A 22,516-nucleotide genomic window follows, 5' to 3' on the forward strand; every position below is an offset into this window, starting at 1 on the left:
CTTAGTACTAGTGCTTTGGGCTCAGAATTCTGTCCTTGTAACTAACAGTTGATTAAATATGTCATGGTTTCATTAGTCCAATCTCCCATCACACGCATGCAGAGATAAGAGTTTTTCTATGTAGTCCAGGCTGGCCTCAAACTCTGCCTCCCAAGTGCTGGAATTAAAGTGTCCAACACCACACCTAGCCTATTTTGTTTTTCTTTTTAAATAAAGTAAAAACTTCCTTGCATGTTGGGCAGGAAACAACTTGAACATGGACTTAAAGAGAATCAGAATTTCATATTTCAATTTCCTGAAGTCCAAAGGTAAATAGAAATGAGAAGCTGAAAGGAAATAGTGGTATCTCAGTGTTAGGAAGAAAATAGTATATATATACCTCACTGAATTTTTAGGACAAAGGAAAACATTTTTCAATCTACCAAGACCCAGCAGATCCTAGTGTACACTAGTAGATACCCTGCGAGTCTTACAAGGCAGAGCCCGAGCCTTTGGTAGCTTCTGAGTCAGTCACTAGCCAGGGGAATGTCATCCCTATTCCAACACTGCTTTAAGGTAGTCAAAGCATTCCTACCTTCAGTCCTGTGCACAAGCTGTAGGTGCTTCAGTGAGCGCAGGCTCTGTCATCAAGCATAGAGAGAGCTGACTGTGTGCTACATCTCTTAGTGATCTCTTTTTTTTTTTTTTTTTTTCTTTTCTTTTTTTTTTGGAGCTGGGGACCCGAACCCAACCCAGGGCCTTAAACTTGTTAGGCAAGCTCTACCCTGAGCTAAATCCCCAACCCCTAGTGATCTCTTTATTAGCTTAAATCCAACTAAGTGAAACAGAGGGAAGAAGTCAGAATTGAAACATGGCTGGTACCTTCTAGAAGTTAAAGCCATAAGGGAATCTTATGGAAAGTTTTACATTATCAATTGGAAATTTAAAGGATCAAGTTTCTAGAAATGCACAAACTATCCAAATGATGGTAGAAAGAAATCAAACATCTCAACAGACCCATAATAAATAGAGATTACAAGTTTCTATTAACAAGTAGAAATTCGGGGTTGGGGATTTAGCTCAGTGGTAGAGCACTTGCCTAGCAACCGCAAGGCCCTGGGTTCGGTCCCCAGCTCCGAAAAAAAAAGAAAAAAGAAAAAAAAACAAGTAGAAATTGCAAATTTTCTTATATCAAAGAAAATCCAGGACCAGAAGGTTTTGCCGGTGAGTTGTTTCAAGCATTTGAAGTGTTAGCACTGGTCCAGCTCAAACTTCCCAACTCATTTTATGAAGTCACTATGACCTCTTTAATAAAAGCCCGGGAAAAACATCATAGGAAAAGACAATTAGAGACCAGTACCTCCTTAAATATAGATCAGAAATCCTTAACAGAATACTAACAAGTCAAACCTAAAGGAATAGCTAAAACAATTTATATTGTGATCTTAATTAAAGTGAGATTTAAACCAAGAATGCAAGAGTACTTCAACATAAAAAATCAAACAATATAATATACTGTTATAATAGACTGAATGAAAAGTATAATTTTTCAACCATGGATGTTGAAAAGTATTTGACAAAATCAGCTGTCCTTTTTTAGTAGAAGCATTCAGAAAGCTAGGACTAGAAGAGAGCCTCCTTGCTATGGCAAAGAGCATTTATGACAGACCTACAAGTCCTGTAACATGTCTCAGAGAACCAAATAGGGTGGTACTGTGCGGAGGCGCTGGGGAGGGACAGAGAAACAAGGGTTAACTTGATAATACACTGGATGGTTTTTCTCACTGGATCAAGAGGTAGGTAAAGGATGTCTTTTACTAGAGGTAGTCAGTATTGGAATTTTTAATCAAAGTAGGAAAGAAGAAAAAAGAGCATCTGAGTTGGAAATGGAAAAGGACTACATTCATTGAACTCAGAGACCTGTGACTGGGACAGTATCAAGACAGTGTTTTACTTTTGTAATCTCAGCACTCAGGGGACACAGCAAGGTCCTGTCAGTTTTCTTTCCTGTCTGTGCACCCAGCTTGTTCTTACTTATTTCCTTTCAGATAGGGTCTCAGTATATATCCAAGGCTGGCCAGAAACTCAGTTCTTCTACCTGAGCCTTCTGAGTGTTGGTACGGGGTACACCATCATTCTCACTGATTTTGACTCAATAAAGACAGCGTGCAGAATGGAAAACAGGATTTGCAAATCAGGTATTGGACAAGGGTCCAGTATCCAGAGTGTATCAAGAAGTACAATTCAACAGCTAGTGACTCAAGTTTTTAAATAGACAAGGGATTGTGTAGACCCTTCCCAATGAACCTGTGTAGATTGCTGTTGTGCTGTGAGGAAATGTTAGTAACAGAACTGTAAGTCTGTAACTTAAGGGAGCTGTAAGTCAAACACATGAGAAGATACCACCTCACATGTACCATGGCCTTGAGGGTTTTGTTTTAAGGAGCTGAGATGTTAGCTCAGTGATAAGAGCTTTGCTCAGTGTGTCTCACATCCTAGGACGGATCTCCAGCAATGCCAAAGCAAGCAGAGAGTTAGTGGTATGGAGGGTGACGAGAAATTGTGAACTTTGATGCAGCTGCGCATGACACAGTTTAGCAGCTTCTAAGAATCTAGGCAGGGAATTACCATGTGACCCAGCAGTTGCATTCCAACGTGCATATTCAAGAGTGGCTGGTGATACCGACGTGGCTAAGAGCACATATTCGGGGTTTTGGTTTTTATTTTTTGTTTTGTTTTTTTGAGACAGGGTTTTTCTTTGTAGGTCTGGCTATCCTGAAACTTACTCTGTAGACCAGGCCAGTCTTGAACTCAGAGATCCACTTGCCTCTGTCTCCTGAGGGCTGGGACAAAGATGTGCTCCACCACTGGTCAGTTTATATTTTATTCTTGTATAGGGCATGAATTTGATCCTAGAACCTCCATCAGATAGCTCACAACTGCCTGTAACTCCAGCTTTAGGATCTCACAGCTCTCTGACGTCACACATGGGTGTGCACATGTACACATAAATAAATGATAAGAAAACAAGCAGAGCCTCGAGATTTGTATCCTGTGTCTCAAGGGCTAGAAGTCTCTATCTGCTGATAAAAAGATACTTGTTCTATGTATGCATGAGATCACTCCATTACCCAGGATGGCCTTCAACTCATTCTGTAACCCAGGCAGGTTATTGTGAAAGACTTGTGCCAACAGTCCCATTCAAGTGTCTGTTGGTTTTTACTCATGTATGCTTCTTCATACTTGAATTCCATGCTCAAAAACAAGTCATTCCACCTACCATTCTAGAGCAGTGCGATTAATTAGCGCCCCCCCCCCCTTTCTGCAGAGTGCTAGGGAGTGAACATAGGGCCTCACACATGGTAGGCAAAGGTTCCACCGTAACCTACTTATGCCTGCCTCTTAGGTGGTTTTGTTTACTTTTAGGCAGTTTCATTATTTAGGTCTAGCTCTGTGTCTAGAGTGCTGGTATAAATGCCCTGCTTGGTTTTCTTTGAAATGTCTTTCATGCTTTTATTGCCTCTGGGTTCTAAGCATTTTCAAAAACATGTATTGGCCCTATAGGTGATTGTGGCGTTCAACCAGCAATGGACTAGAATTGTTCTAACGACCACTCTTCCTGCTTCATGTAGTCTGCATATGTCTACTATGCCTAGAGTTTAGTCTGATCTAAAGCATGTTGGTACTTGTTCATAATTTGATTGTCAGTAGGGTGCACTTCATTTCGTGTAGTGTACTCAGGATTTTCTGCCGTGGGGTAGAGGACAAATAGATCTCACAGTTGTGTCATTGAATTTGCCTTAATGGGCCAGTCAGCAGAAATGAGCGTGACTGGGAGCAGTGGCAGCTGCTGAAATTATGATACGGGCAAGAGAGTAGAAAAGTAATGGCAGGTGGAGCTGGGTCAGATTCATCTGTCCTCACTATCTTCTGTGTTAGATCTAAATTTGGAACAAAAGGGTTTTTTTTGTGTGTGTGTGTGTTTGCTTGGTCAGCACATGTTGAGTACACAAAATATTTGAATATTTAGAGAATGCAAGAAATTGGACAAGATTAATCACAAAAAGCTTTCAGCATTATTAGTGCGCCATTAGTTAAAATGGTCCTTTCAAATGCAGAAGTGCAGCCTGGCTCTCACGTCTCCTGCCTTGCGTTGTTTAGGTGCTGCTGTATCATTTTAAGAGGTTCTCAGTGTCACTGTCCTGGTGGCACCAACAGTAAAGGACTTTGTCTTTTGCAGGTTGCTTCATGTGCGAAATGGAAATTGTAAATATCACCTAGGTGAAGAGACATTTAAATTAGCTCAGACGTACATGGACAAGCTGTCTAAACATGGCCAGCAAGCAAATAGAGCTGCTCTCTATGGAGAACTATGTGCGCTCCTGTTTGCAAAAAGCCACTATGATGAGGTAAGTTGGCTCATGATCCTTCTGTTTCTGCCTCTTGAGTGCTTCAGTCAGGTTAAAGGCCTGTGCCACTGTTCCCGGCTTTCGTGTATTAGGTTCATATAATAGATTTTATTGCAAAGTGGAAAAATACTTAATTTGCTAATGAAATATGTAAAAATCAAGCAGGAGTTTGTGAGGTGGACCTTAAGTATTGCAAGTGAAATATAGGGCTTTTAAATTTTTTGTACAGGTGTTTATCTACTCAACTTGTTTTAACAGAAATTCTGATTAAGATTGAATTTTTTTTTTTTTTTTGGTTCTTTTTTTGGAGCTGGGGACCGAACCCGAACAGGGCCTTGCCCTTCCTAGGCAAGCGCTCTACAACTGAGCTAAATCCCCAACCCCGAAGATTGAATCTTAATCAATGCATTTGGTTATGTGTCATTCTGGGTTAGCCATTTAAACATGAGTTCCAATATAAGTATTTAATTTGCCAAGCACCCTCCACCGAAATGTTTGAAAACTTCCTTGTAGTTAACATAGTTCTAGGGGTTGGGGATTTAGCTCAGTGGTAGAACGCTTGCCTAGGAAGGGCAAGGCCCTGGGTTTGGTCCTCAGCTCCGGAAAAAACAAAAAACAAAAAACATAGTTCTAAAAATGTTCTTGTACTACTTTGAAACAAAGTTCGCAGTCCTGGTTAGCATTTCTTTTGTGGAGATAAAATGCCATGAGGGAGAAGCAACATCAGGGTAAGAACTCAAGGCAGAAAAAATCCTGGAGGCAGGAGCTGCTGCAGAGGCCATGGTGGGGTGCAGTTGGTTGACTTCCTCTCCATGGATTGCTCAGCCCTCTTTTTTGTAGTGCTCAGGTCCTCCAGCCCAGGGATAGTCTCACCCATATCAATCATCAATCAAGAAAACACACCGTAGACTTGCCCACAAGCCAGTCAGGTGGGGCATTTTATTAAAGTTCCTTCCTCTCAGGTACTCACCCGTGTCAAGCTGACATAAAAACTACATAGCACAGTCTCTTAAAATTGTAAAGCAGGGGCTGGAGAGATGGCTCGGTGGTTAAGAGCACTGACTGCTTTTCCAGAGGTTCTGAGTTCAATTCCCAGCAACCACATGGTGGCTTACAACCATCTGAATGGGATCCGATGCCCTTTCTGGTGTGTCTGAAGACAGCGACTGTGTACTCATATACATTAAATAAATAATTAAAAAAGATGTAAAGCAGGTTTTGGGGTCCAAGTCTGGTGAAGTTAAAGATTTCTTCTTACTTACGTATTTACACATGTGTCTATGTGTTGCTATGTGCACATGAGTACAAAGATTCTAGAGGAGGCTAGAAGAACTTGTTGGGTCCCTGTTACAACAGGCAATGAGCAATCTAATCTGAATGCTGGGAACTGAATTTGGTTCATATGTAAAATCAGCAGGTGCTCTTAACCACCATGCCATCATGTGTGTGCATGTTTAGTGTGCATGAGTGTACATGTATATATTCACGTGTGTAAGAGCATGTATGTGGGCAAGTATATGTGTAGATGTGCAGGGTTTAGACAGGAAATCTCAATCCCTGTTCTACCTTGTGATGGGGTCTCTCAGTTAAACCCAATATTTATCAAAATGGGTAGTCTAGTCAGTCTGATTGCTGGCCAGACAGGGATCCCCTGTCTCCACCTCCTGAGGCTAGAATTAAGAGGTGGGTCCCCCCGCCCTCCTCCAGCACTTAAGACAAATTCTCTTACAGGTGCCTGGTGCTCCATGACCAGGCTCAGGTAAAGTACTCTATACGTCTCTTGCTTAAGTGCATACCACCTCAGCTTTATGCCTGGGTTTTAGGGATCAGACCCTCAGGTCCTCAACTTGTGCAGTATATACTTTACTGAACTATCTCCCTTGTCCCCTTTTGTTTCTCGATATAATAGCAATTGTCACTATCAAGGATAATTTATTTTGCCTTTATTTTTAACCTGCTAATCACTAAGAAAAGGTCATTTTTGTTTATTTTGCCTCATATTACACAGATGCTAGCTCATTGCCTGCCACTTGACCTTTATGCCAGGCCTCTCCGTCATCCTGGTTCTCTTGAAAGAGCATGGACAGGGGCAGGAATTGGTCTTATGAGAAGTTAGTGTTGCCTTTTAATAATAAAACAGTTACCTGTCTCAAGTCTAAGTCACTTTGCCGCGGTAGCTGACCCACCTGTCTTGAGTTCCTCTGAGTCCAAAAATTGCAGAGTCTTGGTGTTTAGCACCTTATCAATAAACAATGGGGTATTAAATAGAGGGTTAATTGTTAGGATTTTTTTTTCTTGTCCAGGGAAGGTTTGGAGCAATAAACTTTTATTGAACCAAGAGAAGAAGGAAATTACAGAAGGAAAAACTTTTACACAAGTAAATATGCATAAACTCACATATACAAATTTGTGAATACATACTCATACACCTTTATGCAATCCAGTTGGGTTTGGCTACTTAACTTATCTCACAATTACTTACACACACATCCATACCTACATGTGCATGTGGAGCCAAAGGCCAAGCACCAGTGCAGAAAGAACTCGCTCATTCTGGATGAAAAATGAGTGAGCTCCAGTCTTTATTGTATAGACAAAGAAAAGCTTCTACCCTTTTTTACTAAATGAGTCAAATTGAAGTCTATAAGAAAAAAGCTTTGTCCTCTTTAGTAAGACTAAGCCTTCCTCGCTGTTAAGAAGAGACCTGTTCTGTCCCTGAGGGGAGAGAAGCTGGCCTGCTCTTTCTGCCTGCAGCTTCTTTTCCCTCTTTCTCTTGCATTCTGCAGATTACTCTCTTCTGCTCCTGCTCTAATGTCCTCTGTTTTTAAGGGAAGTAAAAGGGGGAAAAATGTACCAGGATATATGCTATCTAAATTTCTAAGTTACTTTTTAATTTCTGCTGTCTTCTCCTTCCTCTTAATGTTGTAATCTCCTCCTGCTCTGATACAATAATGCCATGCAATGTAATTGTACCCTTTCTAGGAGAGTAGATCATATGGTTTTTTAGTAAAAGTTAGCTGAAAGTTCAAACATAAATTCAAATCATAAATTGAATAAGAAATTTACAACAGAGATGTATACATGTGTTTATATTAAGACTAAACATGGTCTCACTAGCTTCATACGTTCATGGAGAATCTTGTTTTTTGTATCTAAGTTGACACTGAAGTTTTGTATAGATAAACTCAGTCAATATTTTCTTCTGTCCTTGTACTCACAATAAATTGATAGTTCCCTTTTATGATATTTGGTTAATTGTTTTACAACCTCTCCTAAGTTGTAAATGCCTGCTTTCTATCTCAGAAGCAATTAACTCTTGACACTTGTAGACCATTAGCGTTCTAATTGCAGTATTCATATCAGAGAAGGCTTATAATAGCAGTCCTATTACAGAGGACTTAATAATTACTAGTATAATTTTAGGAATTCTTATAGGATCATTAAGAATTAAGAAATCTTCTATTTGTCTAAGTAGCATCACTACAAGTCTTTACATCTTCATTAATCTATAGAAATCTGCCCAATAGGGTGAGCTAACACCTAGGGGTTGTCATATATATTTAATAACAGGGAAGGCATAGTAATAGCAGGGATCTTCCCTAAAATATGGCACCCATTGGAGTGTTACAGACCACAGTGAGACCCTCTCAGGAAGAACATCTCCTAGTTTTTAGACTCTTCTAGATGTCTCCTGGCATCTCTCTACCTCAGGTTTGTTTTTGTTGGTTTTTGTTGGTTTGGTTTTTTCTTTGTGCAACCCTCACTATCCTGGAACTCACTGTGTAGACTAGGCAGGCCTCAAACTCAGAGTGTGGGGACTAAAGGTATGAGCACCACTTCTAGCTGCACCTTAGTTGTTGGGTTGTTTTTTATGTTAATAGTGCTTGTCATGATGCTTTGGTATTAGAACAATAGCATAAAGGAGGCATACTAGACAGACATAGAGAAGAATAGCTGGGTCTAATAGCACACACCTTTAGTCCTGGCATCTGGGAGACAAGCCACCCATCTTGGATCTCTCTGAGTCTGAGGTCAGCCTGGGCTATATTATATAGCAAGCTCCAGGCCAGCTAGGGCTACATAGTGGACTCTGTCTCAGAGAGAGAGAAGAGTGGACACGGGTAGGGGAGAGAATGATCAAATGTTACAGAAGAGAGGGAAAGGCAAATACAGGAAACAGTCCAGGGCTGTAGATGAGCTTGATAGACTAAAGTGCTAGAAGGGAAATGTTTCCTAAGGCAGTGGGGGAATCCTATATACAAAAACCTCTGGGAAAAATAGAATATGCCTCATTTTCTGAGTGTGACTGTAATATTGTGATTTAGAAAAACTGTTTTCGAGGGGGAGTGTTTGATAGGACTCCTAGTCCTAGGCTCATCTCCCCTGAGCTCAGGAAAACCCTCCTGCCTTGACCTCCCTGATTCTGGAATTACAGGTGTGCACCACCACACTTGCCTTGAGAAAACCTGTGGATGTAAAAATAAAATAGGGTGATCAGCTCATACTTCCAAAAAAATTGTCTCAGAGAATTTCATTTGTAAATATTCTGTGTGTGTATTTAAGTAGTTGAAATCTTGTGGGGTAACTTCACAGCTTCATTAACTGCTGTCACTTACTGTGTTGCCGTTTCTTTTCTTTTCAATTCTTTCAAAGGCATACAAGTGGTGCGTTGAGGCAATGAAGGAGATTACAGCAGGCTTACCAGTCAAAGTTGTGGTGGATGTTTTAAGACAAGCTTCTAAGGTAAATGATGTTTACAACATTAAATGTATTATAAAACTTATTTGACTTTAAGTAGTTAATCAAGTCTTCACAATAACTTAGTTGATCTATTAACTTAATCTGTTTTCTAAGCTTCTCTGCTTAGTTTTAGAAACTTAGTTTCTAATCAAAACTGTCCCATGGCTGTCTCATCCCAACACTTGGGAGGCAAAGGCAAGTGGGTCTCTGGGGTTAACGGTTTACATAGTGAGTTCCAGACAGCCAAGGCTGTATAGAGAAATCCTATTTCAAAAAAGAAACTTAAAACTATCTCATCTGTTTTATCTAATTTTCCTTTATTAAAGAAACCTGTGAAAGTAATTGTTTTGTCTCACAAAGTTTTCATGACTGTAATATTTGATTAATTTGGCTTGAATGATTGTTTTTCCTAAATCTGTTGTAGTAACCTCAATTTCTTATTCAGAAATCATGTGGGAGCTGATGACATTTCTGTTGGCTGAGGGCGGGATGTCTAGTGTATTTAGCTTTCTCCTAGGATTTCACTCAAGATAGTTTGTTACATTTGATCTGTTAGACAGTCTTTGGGTTTTTTCCCCCTTCTAGCTTCTTTTTCTGTAAATAAGTATATGAACTTTTTGAAGCTATTTAAAAGTTACTGCTTCGGGGTTGGGGATTTAGCTCAGTGGTAGAGCATTTGCCTATGGCGCAAGGCCCTGGGTTCAGGGTCCCCAGCTCCGAAAAAAAAAAAAAAAAAAAAAAAAAAAGTTACTGCTTCAGTATGCACAAGCCTTAAAGCTATGAACTTTCACACACACTGTTTTGTCACACACACTTGATTATTCCATTTTGGTTGGTTTTATCTTAGTTCAAAATTTTGGATTAGAAGACACCAGTGTTTTTGTGAAATACTAAAAAGTTGTTTATTGGTCTGTAACCTTGGCTAGCATTCAGCTTGCTACATAGTCATAATTGCCCTCAAATTGTAACCTTCCTTAGGTTGCAGGCATGTCCATCATTCACTTTAGAGGAGGAGAATTGCAGCATACTCAGATAGCATCTGTATGAGAAAGATATTAGCATGTTTAATTTAAACATTAAATTTGTGTTTGCATGAAATAATAACATACAGATTTTATATATGCACATGATACTAGAGTTTAAAAACTGGTAATCCTCATGGTTCAACTTTTTAAATAGTTGAAAACTGGAATTTCTTCTGTACATATAAAAATTATCATGTGAACCTGTGGCCACGATAGCTTTATGTCCCAGATCTTGTTTGATCTTGTAAGCTAGCGGGGAAAGCCCTGAATAGCACAACCTGTAACCAGCAGGTAGTATTTAGCTAAAAGGTCCAGTCAGATGGCTCTGTGATGAAGACATTTATTTGCCTCTGAGCCAGGCAATTGAGTTCAGCCCTACAAGACTCATGTGGTAGAAGGAAAGAACCAGCTACTGTGAGCTGTCCTCCGACCATCACAGGTTCTGTTCAGTTGTGCTCATGTGCTGTATGCGCTCAGCAGTTAAGCACTCTCTGCTTCTCCAGGGGACCCAGATCTGATATTCAGTACCCACGTGGCAGCTCACAGACACCTATAACTCCAGTTCCTGCAGCTCTGACATCTAGTATACTATAGGCAAAATACCTACACATATAAAACCTCCACACACACACACACCTATAAAGAAAGTGAAAAAAAGTTTATTAGAACCCATTCCACAACTGAAGTGTGTGTATACACTTAAAGATACTATGCTGAATCCTCCCCACGACGTTTTATTTTAATATTATAAAAGGGGTGACCATGCACTAGCATGGGATTACCTTTGTTATAACAGGATTATTGGTTTGGTTTGGTTTGGTTTGGTTTGGTTTTTTGAGGCAAGTTTTCCTTCCTGGCCCCAGCTGTCCTTGGGCTTGCTCTTTTAGACCACTGTAGGCCGGGCTTGATCTGAGAAGTCAGTCTGTTTCTGCCTTCTGAGTGCTGGGACTAAAGGTGTGCACCACCATAGCCCAGCTATCGTAACTGATACTGGAAATGTCTATCAGAATTTCCCAAATCATTTATAGATCTGTTCCTTATAAAATTATTAGAGATGTGGAAAGAAATTACAAATTGAAAGAATAGTTGAAGTTTTTTTTAAATTGTTAACTATTGTAATGTGAACTCAAACTGTAGCACACAATGAAGCGTTTGAGAGTTATTTAATAATTTCCCTCTTCATTTTTAGGCTTGTGTAGTCAAACGTGAATTTAAGAAGGCAGAGCAGTTAATTAAACATGCAGTGTATTTGGCACGGTAGGTGATTGTTACCCAAGGTGCTGTTTTGATGCGATTCTCAATTTTAGATATTAATACTCCTGTATCTTTTCATAGAGATCATTTTGGATCCAAACACCCAAAATACTCCGACACACTGTTAGATTATGGGTTCTACTTGCTCAATGTAGACAATATCTGCCAGTCGGTTGCAATTTACCAGGTATGTTAGTGGTTATTTCTCTCTGCTTTAACCTAAGTTTGTTTACCTTTTTGTCAACAGTTAACAATACTGGCTGCTCTTCCAGAGGACCAGGTTCAATTCCCAGTACCCACATGGTAGCTCACAACTGTCTGTCACTGCAGTTACAGGCGTCTGGGTCTGACATGCTCACACAGACATACATGCAGGCAGAACATCAATGCATATTTTGAAAAAGCAGTAGCAGACCAATTTAAAAAAAATAAATAACTCTTTGAGCCCTGCTTTTTCCTGTAGGCTTCACCATTACTAAGTGTTCCTCCATAAAAGGCTTAAAGTCAATGTTTTAGGAATTGAAAAGAATCGTGTAGGAGTAAGACCATCAGACTGTGGGTCTAGGTTCCACAGTGCTTCCTTACTATAATTTGCCCAGATGATGGCTTAACTTTTCAACTGTCGATCTAGCCATAATTTCAGATCTTGCAACCGTTATTTCAGGTAGAAGTCCTCTACCATGACACTAGACAAGATGTCGCTGACTTTACAGTTGTTTGAAAGAAGGGTGTAGACGAAGCTGTTAGGGCAGAGGCAGAGGTGGCGCAGCTTGTGGGTTCTCTTCCGGCTTGACTTTCCAATTTGAAATGTAAGGGATTAGGTGCATAGAGTGTTAGGTGCACACCGTATTGCTAAATGTCTTTATGATTCTTTCAGGCAGCCCTCGACATTCGACAGTCAGTGTTTGGTGGCAAAAATATTCATGTAGCAACAGCTCATGAAGACCTGGCTTACTCTTCGTATGTGCACCAGTACAGCTCTGGAAAATTCGACAACGCGCTGTAAGTTCCACCTTCTTCTCGGAGGCAGTTAATACTACTCTCTAGTGTAGTCTTCCTGCTGGGATAAAATGTTTTTGAAGTCATTTCAAAACCATCCCAATTTTTAAGACATCCATTTATGCTTCTCTTGGTTTTATATTAAGATTTATATATTTCTGTATCAGAATGAACCTCTGTGTCAATGGTAAATTTAACAACTTACAAACTTATTGCTGAAAAAAACCCACTAGTGGGTCAGACACACTCACTGGTTTATTCCTGTCCTGTGGCTGTCTCATGCCAGGACAGCAGAGTTAAATGGCTGTGAGAGAGTATTGCCAATGTTAACAGTGTTTACTGTATAGCCCATAACAAAGGAAACTTTCTGGATCTGATTTAAAAAAAAAAAAAAAACCTGTAATATTTTGGAGGGAAATTAAAGCCAAAAGTAGGCCAACCAAAAGTTGCCTGTAATCCCAGCCCTGGTGCTGGGTCTGGAAGATTCCTCCTGCCAAGCACGACAGCCTGAGCTCCATCCCTGAGACCCACATGTGGAGGAGAGAACTGACTCCAGCCAGCTCTCTTCTAACAGGGTCAGTCTGGGCTGCACAGTGAGTTCCAGGCCAACTGAGGCTACACAGCAAAACACCTTTCTCCAGAAAAACCCAAACATTTCCAAAGGCAGACTTGCCTTTTTTTCAGGAATTCTAGCTGTCACCAAGGCTGACCTTATACTCTACTTGCTTCCTTTTGAGAGCTGGGAATTTTAAATGAAACAAGATAAAAAGGATCACATTCTTGTGATTTAATCTGCTTATGTCCAGAGTGACAAATTTAGAGACAGAAAGGGAATGATTGATTCTCAGAGCAGGGGTGTTGGAAGGATAAGATAATAAAGATGTCCTAAAATTGATTGCAGTGGTGGCTGTACTCTGAATATACTAAAAAACTAGCGCTCGGGGTGGGTGGGGGAGAATTGCCATGAACTTGAGGCCAGGCTAAGCTACTAAAGAAAATCATGACTCAAAGAAAGAAAGCAACAGAGCTGAGGAAAAGACGTTGCCGTTAGACGGTGTAATTAATAACTAAAGTTGATTAGTGACTTGAAAACAAGTGGAGAAAAGAAGTTTGAGGAGCTAGAGAGATGGTTTGGTGGTTAGGAATGAATAATGTTTTTTCAGAAGACCTGAGTTTGATTTGCAGCACCTTTATCTGGTGACCTACAACTTCATGGAACCTGTGCACAGGAAAAGTGCAACACCTCGCCTCTGCGAGCTTCTCACATGCACATACTCACACTCAGATACCTAATTTTAAAATGTTAAAAATGCTTTTATTTTTAAAGAAGTTTGAGTTGTAAGGTATAACAGGCAAGCAGTTTACCTTTTGTTTCGTGGGCTGGGCTGTGAACAAATAGGCAGATGTTACTCTGCACAGAAAGTTAGGTGAGGGTTGGGGGACTCCATGTGCACTGTTTAGTGACCACCCGCACGTGGAGGGGAACATACCACAGAGTAAAGAGCAGGTGCTGGAGCGAGCACGGGCTCATCCAGTAAAGGCCAGGCGTGTGTGGTGGGGGGCTAGGAGGGTTGCTGTGGGGATGGCAGGGAATAAAGTCAGGGAGGTGGCAGAGAGAGATTGTGTCTTGTAGACCATAATAAGGTCCTTTATCTTGAGGGAGCTGAGAATACATTGGGTGTTAAAAGTTTAATTCACGGGTTGGGGATTTAGCTCAGTGGTAGGCAAGCGCAAGGCCCTGGGTTCGGTCCCCAACTCTGAAAAAAAGAAAAAAAAAAGTTTAATTCACAACAAATTGAAGTTTGGGGGCTGAGTTTGAACTTTCGTCGTCGTCCATCAAAAAAAAAACCTTTTTTTTTTTTTAAAAAGATATATGTGTATGTATCAGAGAGAGAGATTGAGATTGAGAGAGAGTGAGAGATTGAGATTACAAGTACCCACAGAGGCTAGAAAATGGTGCCATCCTCTGGAGCTGAAGTGACAGCCATTTGTGAGCCACCCAATCAGTGTGCATGCTGGGACCTGAACTTGGGTCCTGTGGAAGAGCAGCAAGTGCTCTTAATTGCTGAGCCATCTTCTGACCCAAAAACTCTTTGATTCTTTTTTATAGTTTTATTAGTACTTTCTGTTAATGTCATAATATGTGTTACTACTTTTTTTAAAAAAAGAATACTTTTAACTAAAGAGAGACACTAAACTATGTGTGTATTGCAGATTTCATGCAGAAAGAGCCATTGGTATCATTACCCACATCCTACCTGAAGATCATCTTCTTTTGGCTTCTTCAAAGAGGGTGAAAGGTACCCTAGACTCCAATGATTATAAATTGATATGTGGCATAAAATAAGGCTGTTAGAGTGTATGGATTATGACTAACATAGTTCCCTCAGCTCTGCTTCCCCTCTTTGACACAGCATTGCTGTTTAGTCATGTGTCTTCTTCCCGCCCTCCATCCCTTTCCTCTGAGTATTTGTGTGCAGGTGGCTGAGTCTAGCCCTAACTGTGGGTTACCTCAGTTCAGTTGAACACTAACAATTAAGTTAGTGAAGAGAAAGAGTACAGTTACCCAAAGCCTTATTACTACTGAATCGCCATCTGGTTGATTAGTTTAGTCCTTTCTTTCTCTACATAAGTTAATGAAGGAAGGTCCAGTGAGATGGCTAAGGGGTGAGTGGACGGCCACCAGACTTATACCCTAAAGTCGGTCCCTACCACATCCAGGCGACAGGAGAGAGCTGACCACCTCCTTGGCTTCCTCACCTCACACACACACACACACACACACACACACACACACACACACACACACACACACACACGTTGGGGGAAAAGTTAGTGACTCTTCCAACTTTATAACCTGATATTTTTCACCTCTTCTATCTATCATGAGTGTTTTTCCATTGTGATGCACATAGGGGTCGTACTTTTCCTCTACGCTCCTTAACCTGCTCTCTGATACTGAAAGCGTTTTTTTTTTTTGGTTCTTTTTTTGGAGCTGGGGACCGAACCTAGGGCCTTGTGCTTCCTAGGTAAGCGCTCTACCGCTGAGCTAAATCCCCAGCCCCACTGAAAGCGTTTTAAACAAATGCTGCCATGAGGTAGCTTTGTGTTCATTGCCTTTAAGCAAGTCAGTGCTAAGAAATAAAATTAGCTGATAATATCTATATTCTTAGGGTTCTGTATTGAGTTTGAAATCCTTGAATGGAACTTTGAAATTAAGATGTCTGGCCTGGGGGTTGGGGATTTAGCTCAGTGGTAGAGGCTTGCCTAGGAAGCGCAAGGCCCTGGGTTCGGTTCCCAGCTCCGGAAAAAAAAAAAAAGATGTCTGGCCTGACTGAGGTGGTTGAATGAGTAAGAGGAAGGGAGCCAGGTCTTGTTGTTTGTTTGTTTTTCATTATGTTTGTTTAGAGATTGTTTTATAAAGGCTGGTTGCAGAATTGTCCTAAGTGCTGAAGGCACTCCTTGGCAGTTGGATAACTTTAACGTTCACATTCCTATCATTTCACTCTGTTTTTTGTGTATTTCTTTATTTGTTTAGTTTGGTTTTTTTGAGGTGAGGTCTCATATAGTCTAGGCTGCCCTTGAATTTGTCTTGTAGCCAAAGCCCCCAGTCCTGCTGCCTTGGCCTCCCAGTTGCTTACATAGGCATTCACCACCATTCCCAGGTGACCATTTTCTTTTGAAAGCAAATTTCCATCTATAAAAGGTAGCAGGCTAATACAGTAGAAGCCGATCCTGCAAAATAATTTAAGGTACACCATTTCCCTTTAATTTAAATGTATATTCTCTATGGATAGAACAACTTTCACAAAAGTGTACTGTTGAAAGAGAGTCGTGGGGCTGACCACAGCTGCACACATGTGGAATCGCAGGCTAGAAAGAGGTTGAAATATGAGACTTGCTATGAATTCAAAGGAGCCCAACTCAAAGAAAACAAACCTCACAAATGTGGAAAGCTTTGCCCGTGGCCAGTTCTTAACCACTGTCAGTTACACAGTACTTAGTATTCAGTACTCAGTAAGCATTACAGTTATGAATTTTCAGTTAAAGGTCGGGCCCTTGGGAAGTGGATTCGAGGTTTGTTGATGTGTCGCTTAATTTGTTCAGCACTTATATTAGAGGAGATTGCAATCGACTGTCATAACAAGGAGACGGAGCAGAGGCTGCTTCAGGAAGCACATGACTTGCACTTGTCCTCACTGCAGCTAGCTAAGAAAGCATTCGGAGAATTTAATGTACAGACTGCAAAGCACTATGGGAACCTTGGAAGACTTTATCAGTCAATGAGAAAATTTAAGGTAAAAAAGGTTTTATATTCTTTATCTCTGAATAATTAGTAAATTTAAAGAGATAAATCTTCAGTAATAAAGCATACAATTACTTTACCTCACCCCAAAGGCGTTGAGAAAACACCTGTATGTAAACCCTGTGGTGAAATTATAAGTGAGATTACAGAGACAAGACCATGAAAAGTTTTCAGATCCAAAAAGCTGATACTATCGTAGACAGGCTCAGCTATAGCTCTTAGCTCTGAGTGTTTCTGTTTAGCAGAATGTCTGACCTGTAGTGAGTATTCAGAAATGCCAGATTCCAGTAGTGACAGTAGAGTTAATTCCATAGTTACTAAGAATCAGGAGCTACGGGGTTGGGGATTTAGCTCAGTGGTAGAGCGCTTGCCTAGCAAGCACAAGGCCCTGGGTTCGGTCCCCAGCTCCGAAAAAAAGAAAAAAAAAGAAAAAAAAAAAGAATCAGGAGCTACAAAATCTAGCAATACACTTACATGAACTTTTCTTTTGAAATTTTCAGTTCTAGTTAAAAGCAATAGTACATTACATCCCTTTAAGTTTAATACTTGGAAGGCTGAGGCAAGGGGATTATTGGTTTGGTGCCAGTCTGTGTGGTGGAGGAACTCTAACACTCCTCCCCCACTGTCTCTCTAGAGCACCACAGCTCATGCATGTCATTAAGCAGTGAGAGCAGAGAACATCACAGGCCTTTTCTGAAAGCTGCTGATGACAAACAGGACTGGTTTTGGTAAATTGCACCAAGTTGATGGCAGTCCGAAAGCCTAGGGTAATAGAGGTAGAAATTATATGACATTCCAAGCTAGATGTGGGGATACATGTCTGCACATATGTGTGCATGCACATGTCTGCATTAGTCAACACCATCTTAAGAAGTTTAAGTTAATTTTGGGGATGTGGTAACTCAAATTATTATTATTTTGTTTGTTTTTTTCAGACAGGGTCTCACTGTATAGCTCTGGCTGTCCTAGAAATCACTATGTAGACCAGGCTGGCCTCAAACTCAGAGACTGGTTTGTGTCTATGCCCATCTACCCATTCATTTCAGGAAGCTCTTTTTTGTTGTTTTTGTGGCAGCATTTTCTCCATATAGCCCAGGTTGGCTTTGAACTGTCAGTCCTGCCTCTGCCTGCCTGCTGTTGGAAATAGACATGTATCCCCACACCTAGCTTAGAATGCCCCAGGCTTTCGGACCATCACTGCCATCAACTTGGTGCAGCTTACCAAAACCAGTCCTGGGGTTGGGGATTTAGCTCAGTGGTAGAGCACTTGCCTAGGAAGCGAAAGGCCCTGGGTTCGGTCCCCAGCTCCGAAAAAAAAAAAAAAAGAACCAAAACCAGTCCTGTTTGTCATCAGCAGCTTTCAGAAAAGGCCTATGATGTTCTTTGCTCTAACTGCTTAACGACATGCCTGAGCTGTGGTGCTCTTTAGAACAAATCCTTAATTGAGTAGAATTGTCCTAAGGAGAAGTGCAGTCTAACGTTCCACCTGGCCTGTTTTCCAGGAAGCTGAAGAAATGCACATAAAAGCAATTCAGATTAAGGAGCAGCTCCTTGGTCAAGAAGATTATGAAGTGGCCCTTTCGGTGGGACACCTGGCATCTCTGTACAATTATGACATGAATCAGTATGAAAATGCTGAGAAACTGTACCTTCGGTCGATAGCGATTGGTACGTTACTTTTCTGCTTTCCTTAGTTGGGGTCTAGAGAGCATGCTCTTAGATCCTGCTCACAAGTGAGGGCCACACGAGGCAGCCAGAGGTGAGCACAGAGCTCCCTGCACTATTCACGTCTTCCTTGGCAGCATTTAAGGGGTTTGTCCTGGTACTGCCCCTGTGCCTCCTGCCACGTGGAGGTCTTACATCTTTACCTGAGTGCATTGTGCCTCAGTCACTTGGTTACTGTGACAGTAGACTCTGGAGGAGTCGGATGGACATTTTGATACAATGAGTCATCCATATTCTTCAGTTGCTTTCCAGATCATACTGGAATCCCATGTGAGAACAGAACTGGGGAAGCAGAGGCTGTGAGAGATCTTGAGTTTGAGGCCAGCTTGATCTGCATAGTGAATTCTAGAACAGGCAGGGCTACACATAAAGATTCTGCAAATCCCCCATATTATTTTAAAGAATCCTTAAAACATTAGTCCTAAACCTGAACTTTTGGACTGGTAAATATGGGTCATCAACCTCAATGACTTGAATACTTTGGTGAGAACTCACGTGATAGAAGGAAAAGAGATTCCTGAAAGGTATCCCTAGGCCTCTACACACACATGCTGTAGCTGGAATACGGGAGCGTACACACACACACACACACACATGAATTAAGTACAAACTTTCTTTAAGCCTGTGAAATTCATTTTTCAATTCTAGTAAAGCCAATTCCTTGAAGTTTTAGAGATGTTGCACGGATGAGAGTAGTTAAGAGGCAACGATAGTGGGATTGGATCTGTTTCCTTCCATAGGACTAAAACCAAGCCAGCCTACTTACAAACCTGTGCCAGGTGGTGGTGGCACGTGCCTTTAATCCCGGCACTTGGGAGGCAGAGGCAGGTGGATCTCTTGAGTCCGAGTTCGATCTGATCTATAGAGTGAGTTGTAGAATGGCCAGGGCTACACAGAGAAGCCCTGTCTCAAACGAACAGATAAGCCACTTGTATTGAAATGTGACTAGAAAGGTATTGTGGTTACTTGCTCTAAGTGTTTCATGCTGCTCTAGGGAAGAAGCTGTTTGGCGAAGGCTACAGCGGGCTGGAGTATGACTACCGTGGCCTCATTAAGCTCTACAACTCCACTGGGAACTATGAGAAGGTGTTTGAGTACCACAACGTCCTGTCTAACTGGAACCGGTTGCGAGACCGACAGTATTCAGTGACCGATGCCCTTGAAGACGTCAACAGCAGCCCCCAGTCCACTGAGGAAGTGGTGCAGTCCTTCCTGATGTCTCAGAATGTTGAGGGACCAAGCTGCTGAGGACAGCCTCAGCTAACAATTACCTTTTCCCAGATTCCAGGGAATTCATACTGTGAAATCAGAACCATGTTGTTTTTAGGGCTGGCATTTGCATTGAAACACTGGTCCAGTCCACAGAAGACCCTGTTTCGGGTAGTCCTGCATTGCAGTTCTGTAGAGTAAGCGTGTCTTGTTATGTCAGCATGTGCCGCGTGTAAGTAGTCCCACACTCTCACCCTAGTAGAACAACAGGAAACGTTTTTTTTTCTTTTTAAAAAATAATTCATTTTTCAGAAAGTCTGAAAGAAAAAAAAAAGAACCCCTAAATAAAACTATTTAAGAGTTTAAAAGAGTTGCATTCTTATTATGTAAGGATGATTTCAAAAACTTTTTAACATATAATTCTTCCATGTGGAGGCATTCAATACTGTATTGTAAGGAAATTTTATGGAAAACTCTTTATATGCAGTATGGAAAAGTAACACAGGTACTAATAAGGGGGAGGGGCACCCTGACATAGATTTGGCCATCTTTCCCAGATCAGGGCATGCAGCCATTCCAGAACTGTTTCAGTGACGGACTGTCAGATTCATCTGACTGGACCAGTGTTGATCTGTCAGTCTCAGGACACCAGCAGTTCTAACTGTTTTTGGTACCATGGTGAGATGCTCTCAAGTGTTTGCTGACAGGACCAGAAGGATCTACGAGGACCAGGCAACCGTGGAAGGTGTTCATTGGACCAGCGGCTTTAGATTGTTACTTTAGTGACTGCACTTGCCTTTTTCAATAAAATGATTTCATTTAGGTAGAACTAGAACGCACAGTACTAATGCAGGAGTTTTATTTGCATCGTAGATACCAAACTGTGGGATGTGGCAGTGTTGGTGGCAAGTCTTTAGTCATGGTACATAGATGGCAGTGTCATAAGCACGTCTGTGACCATCTCCGCAGCCACCCCCGTTTCGTCTTTGCCCTGATAGTCCATGTTGTTAGCAAGCACACTGGCTAAGAGTCAGGAAGTGAGTCATGTTCAGATGAGACTTTAGGCTTACTGTATGGTTTGTGGGGATTAAAACGATGAATGCACACAAAAGAAAGTCTTAGAAAATTCATTACTGTTGAAAATAATAGTACAACTAGTCATTTTAACTGACATCCAGGACTTCAATGGAAAAATCCTCCAGTTACAATGTCTGTTTTACTGATTGGGGCTTTTGGTTTTTCTAAGTTTTTAAAGCTAGCCAGATTATTTAATGTGGAGCTAACACTCAGTTCCTAAGTTGTGACATGTAATAAAAAGAAACAAAAAGATCTTCTGCTGTTACCTCAATTCTTAGCACAGTGGCCCACCTGGTCTGGTACCTCTGTGGTTAAGAATCTGGGTTTCCCCCTATTTTCAGGGGCTTCTGACTTGGCTGTTAGATGCACTGCTCCTGGTATTGCTTGGAGTGGTGGGTGAGTGGGTGTGTGTCGGTCAGGCTTTGTTCTCTTAGCATGCTTGGTGGGTGAGGGGAAAGAAAGTTATCATGGAGAGACAGAAACGTTAATTTAAAGACTTAAGAACTTATCTTAAACATTTTTTTTTACTTCCCAATTTTACCTTTGTCTGAAATTCTCTTTTCAGTCTTAGTGATAGGCCAGTGGGTTAGGCCTTAGAAGGGACCTTAGTGGGGTGTCCCCCAGCAGGTGAGGCAAGCTCTCACCCTGACACAGCAACCTGGGGTTCAGACTTGAATTTACTCCTCGAACCGAGCTTCCTTTAAAATTCTTCAAAGAATTAAATTTGGCAACGCTTGCAGTTTATGCAGCTGGCTCCCCTCCCTCCTAATCACAGTCTTGTCAGAGTCACCTTTATTACCAAGTAGTCCGTGTGACCCAGGAGTTGCATTTCTAAGTGACTCAGCTGGAGCCTCACAAGCCTATATATTTAATACCTCCAAAGACAGTTTCACGATAGGCTTTTTGTATACTTTTATTTGGATATTTAGAGTCCTGTGGTATGTTTGTGGTATAGGAATGTCATGGTAAATTGTTTCTTAATAAATATTTTAAAACAAGTTTCCACATGGATTATTTTTATTTAATCTGCATCTTTGGTGGTGTGCACTTACAGCATTTTGTATAATTTACACTCATCTTTCATAGCTCAGTCAACCTTAACTCATCCTCAGTGATAAAGTAAAATGACCCTGTGCTTACAGGGTGACAGTGTCAGGTGACAGCCAGCCCCACCCCCACCCCCAGCCTCATTGTCAGCTGCTCCATCTGACCATTCCTTAAGTACAGTTTTCTGTAAGTTAAGTCAATCTAATGCCTACACTCTAGCACTCTGTCTGCTTAGTGATATGACTTGATATGTTCTGATTCTAGTGAAAGTAATGCCCTAATCATTTCAAGGTGGGATTCATCCCTCGGCAAGGATGATGTGGTGAGAAGAATGCCACCGTAATTTTATTTTGAAAAATTATTAACGCAGAGTGTGGTACATACCTATTATGTCAGTATTCAGGAGGCTGAGTGATGTAAGATGTTGAGTTTCAGGCAGCCTGGGCTACAAAGGGAGATTGTGTCTCCAAAATCTCAAAAGGAAAAACTGAATAAAATTTACCTCAGAATAATCAGTAGCTTGCATGTAATTTTAAGTAAGGGCCTATGATCTCACCCTCCCCTGAATTCTCTTATTTCTAAAGTCTGGTGCTATTCCATTTGGGGGCATGAGGGAGCTTGTGCATGTGACCCAGGTGAGCCAACAGTTTTTAGTGTACAGTATTTATGGGTCCTCAAACTAGACTGCCCTGAGGCTTTAGATCTTTCCATCACTTTGCATTCTTTATAAACAACTCACCAGCACC

At 41.2% G+C, this 22,516-nt stretch overlaps 1 protein-coding gene across 1 annotated transcript in view; it reads left to right on the forward strand.

Moving 5' to 3' along the window:
* The window catches only part of Appbp2 (amyloid beta precursor protein binding protein 2), a 39,963-nt gene extending 18,242 nt beyond the window's left edge, over positions 1 to 21,721 (forward strand). The window contains exons 5-13 of the mRNA XM_032911766.1: positions 4,220 to 4,388; positions 9,042 to 9,131; positions 11,343 to 11,410; positions 11,489 to 11,594; positions 12,285 to 12,409; positions 14,621 to 14,706; positions 16,514 to 16,704; positions 18,215 to 18,380; positions 19,432 to 21,721. Coding sequence (XP_032767657.1) covers positions 4,220 to 4,388; positions 9,042 to 9,131; positions 11,343 to 11,410; positions 11,489 to 11,594; positions 12,285 to 12,409; positions 14,621 to 14,706; positions 16,514 to 16,704; positions 18,215 to 18,380; positions 19,432 to 19,685 — 1,255 coding nt within the window. The 3' untranslated portion in view covers positions 19,686 to 21,721. The remainder of the gene's footprint in view (positions 1 to 4,219; positions 4,389 to 9,041; positions 9,132 to 11,342; positions 11,411 to 11,488; positions 11,595 to 12,284; positions 12,410 to 14,620; positions 14,707 to 16,513; positions 16,705 to 18,214; positions 18,381 to 19,431) is intronic.
* Positions 21,722 to 22,516: the final 795 nt, after the last annotated feature.

This window comes from Rattus rattus, chromosome 9, assembly GCF_011064425.1.
Source record: "Rattus rattus isolate New Zealand chromosome 9, Rrattus_CSIRO_v1, whole genome shotgun sequence".
Lineage (NCBI taxonomy): Eukaryota > Metazoa > Chordata > Mammalia > Rodentia > Muridae > Rattus > Rattus rattus.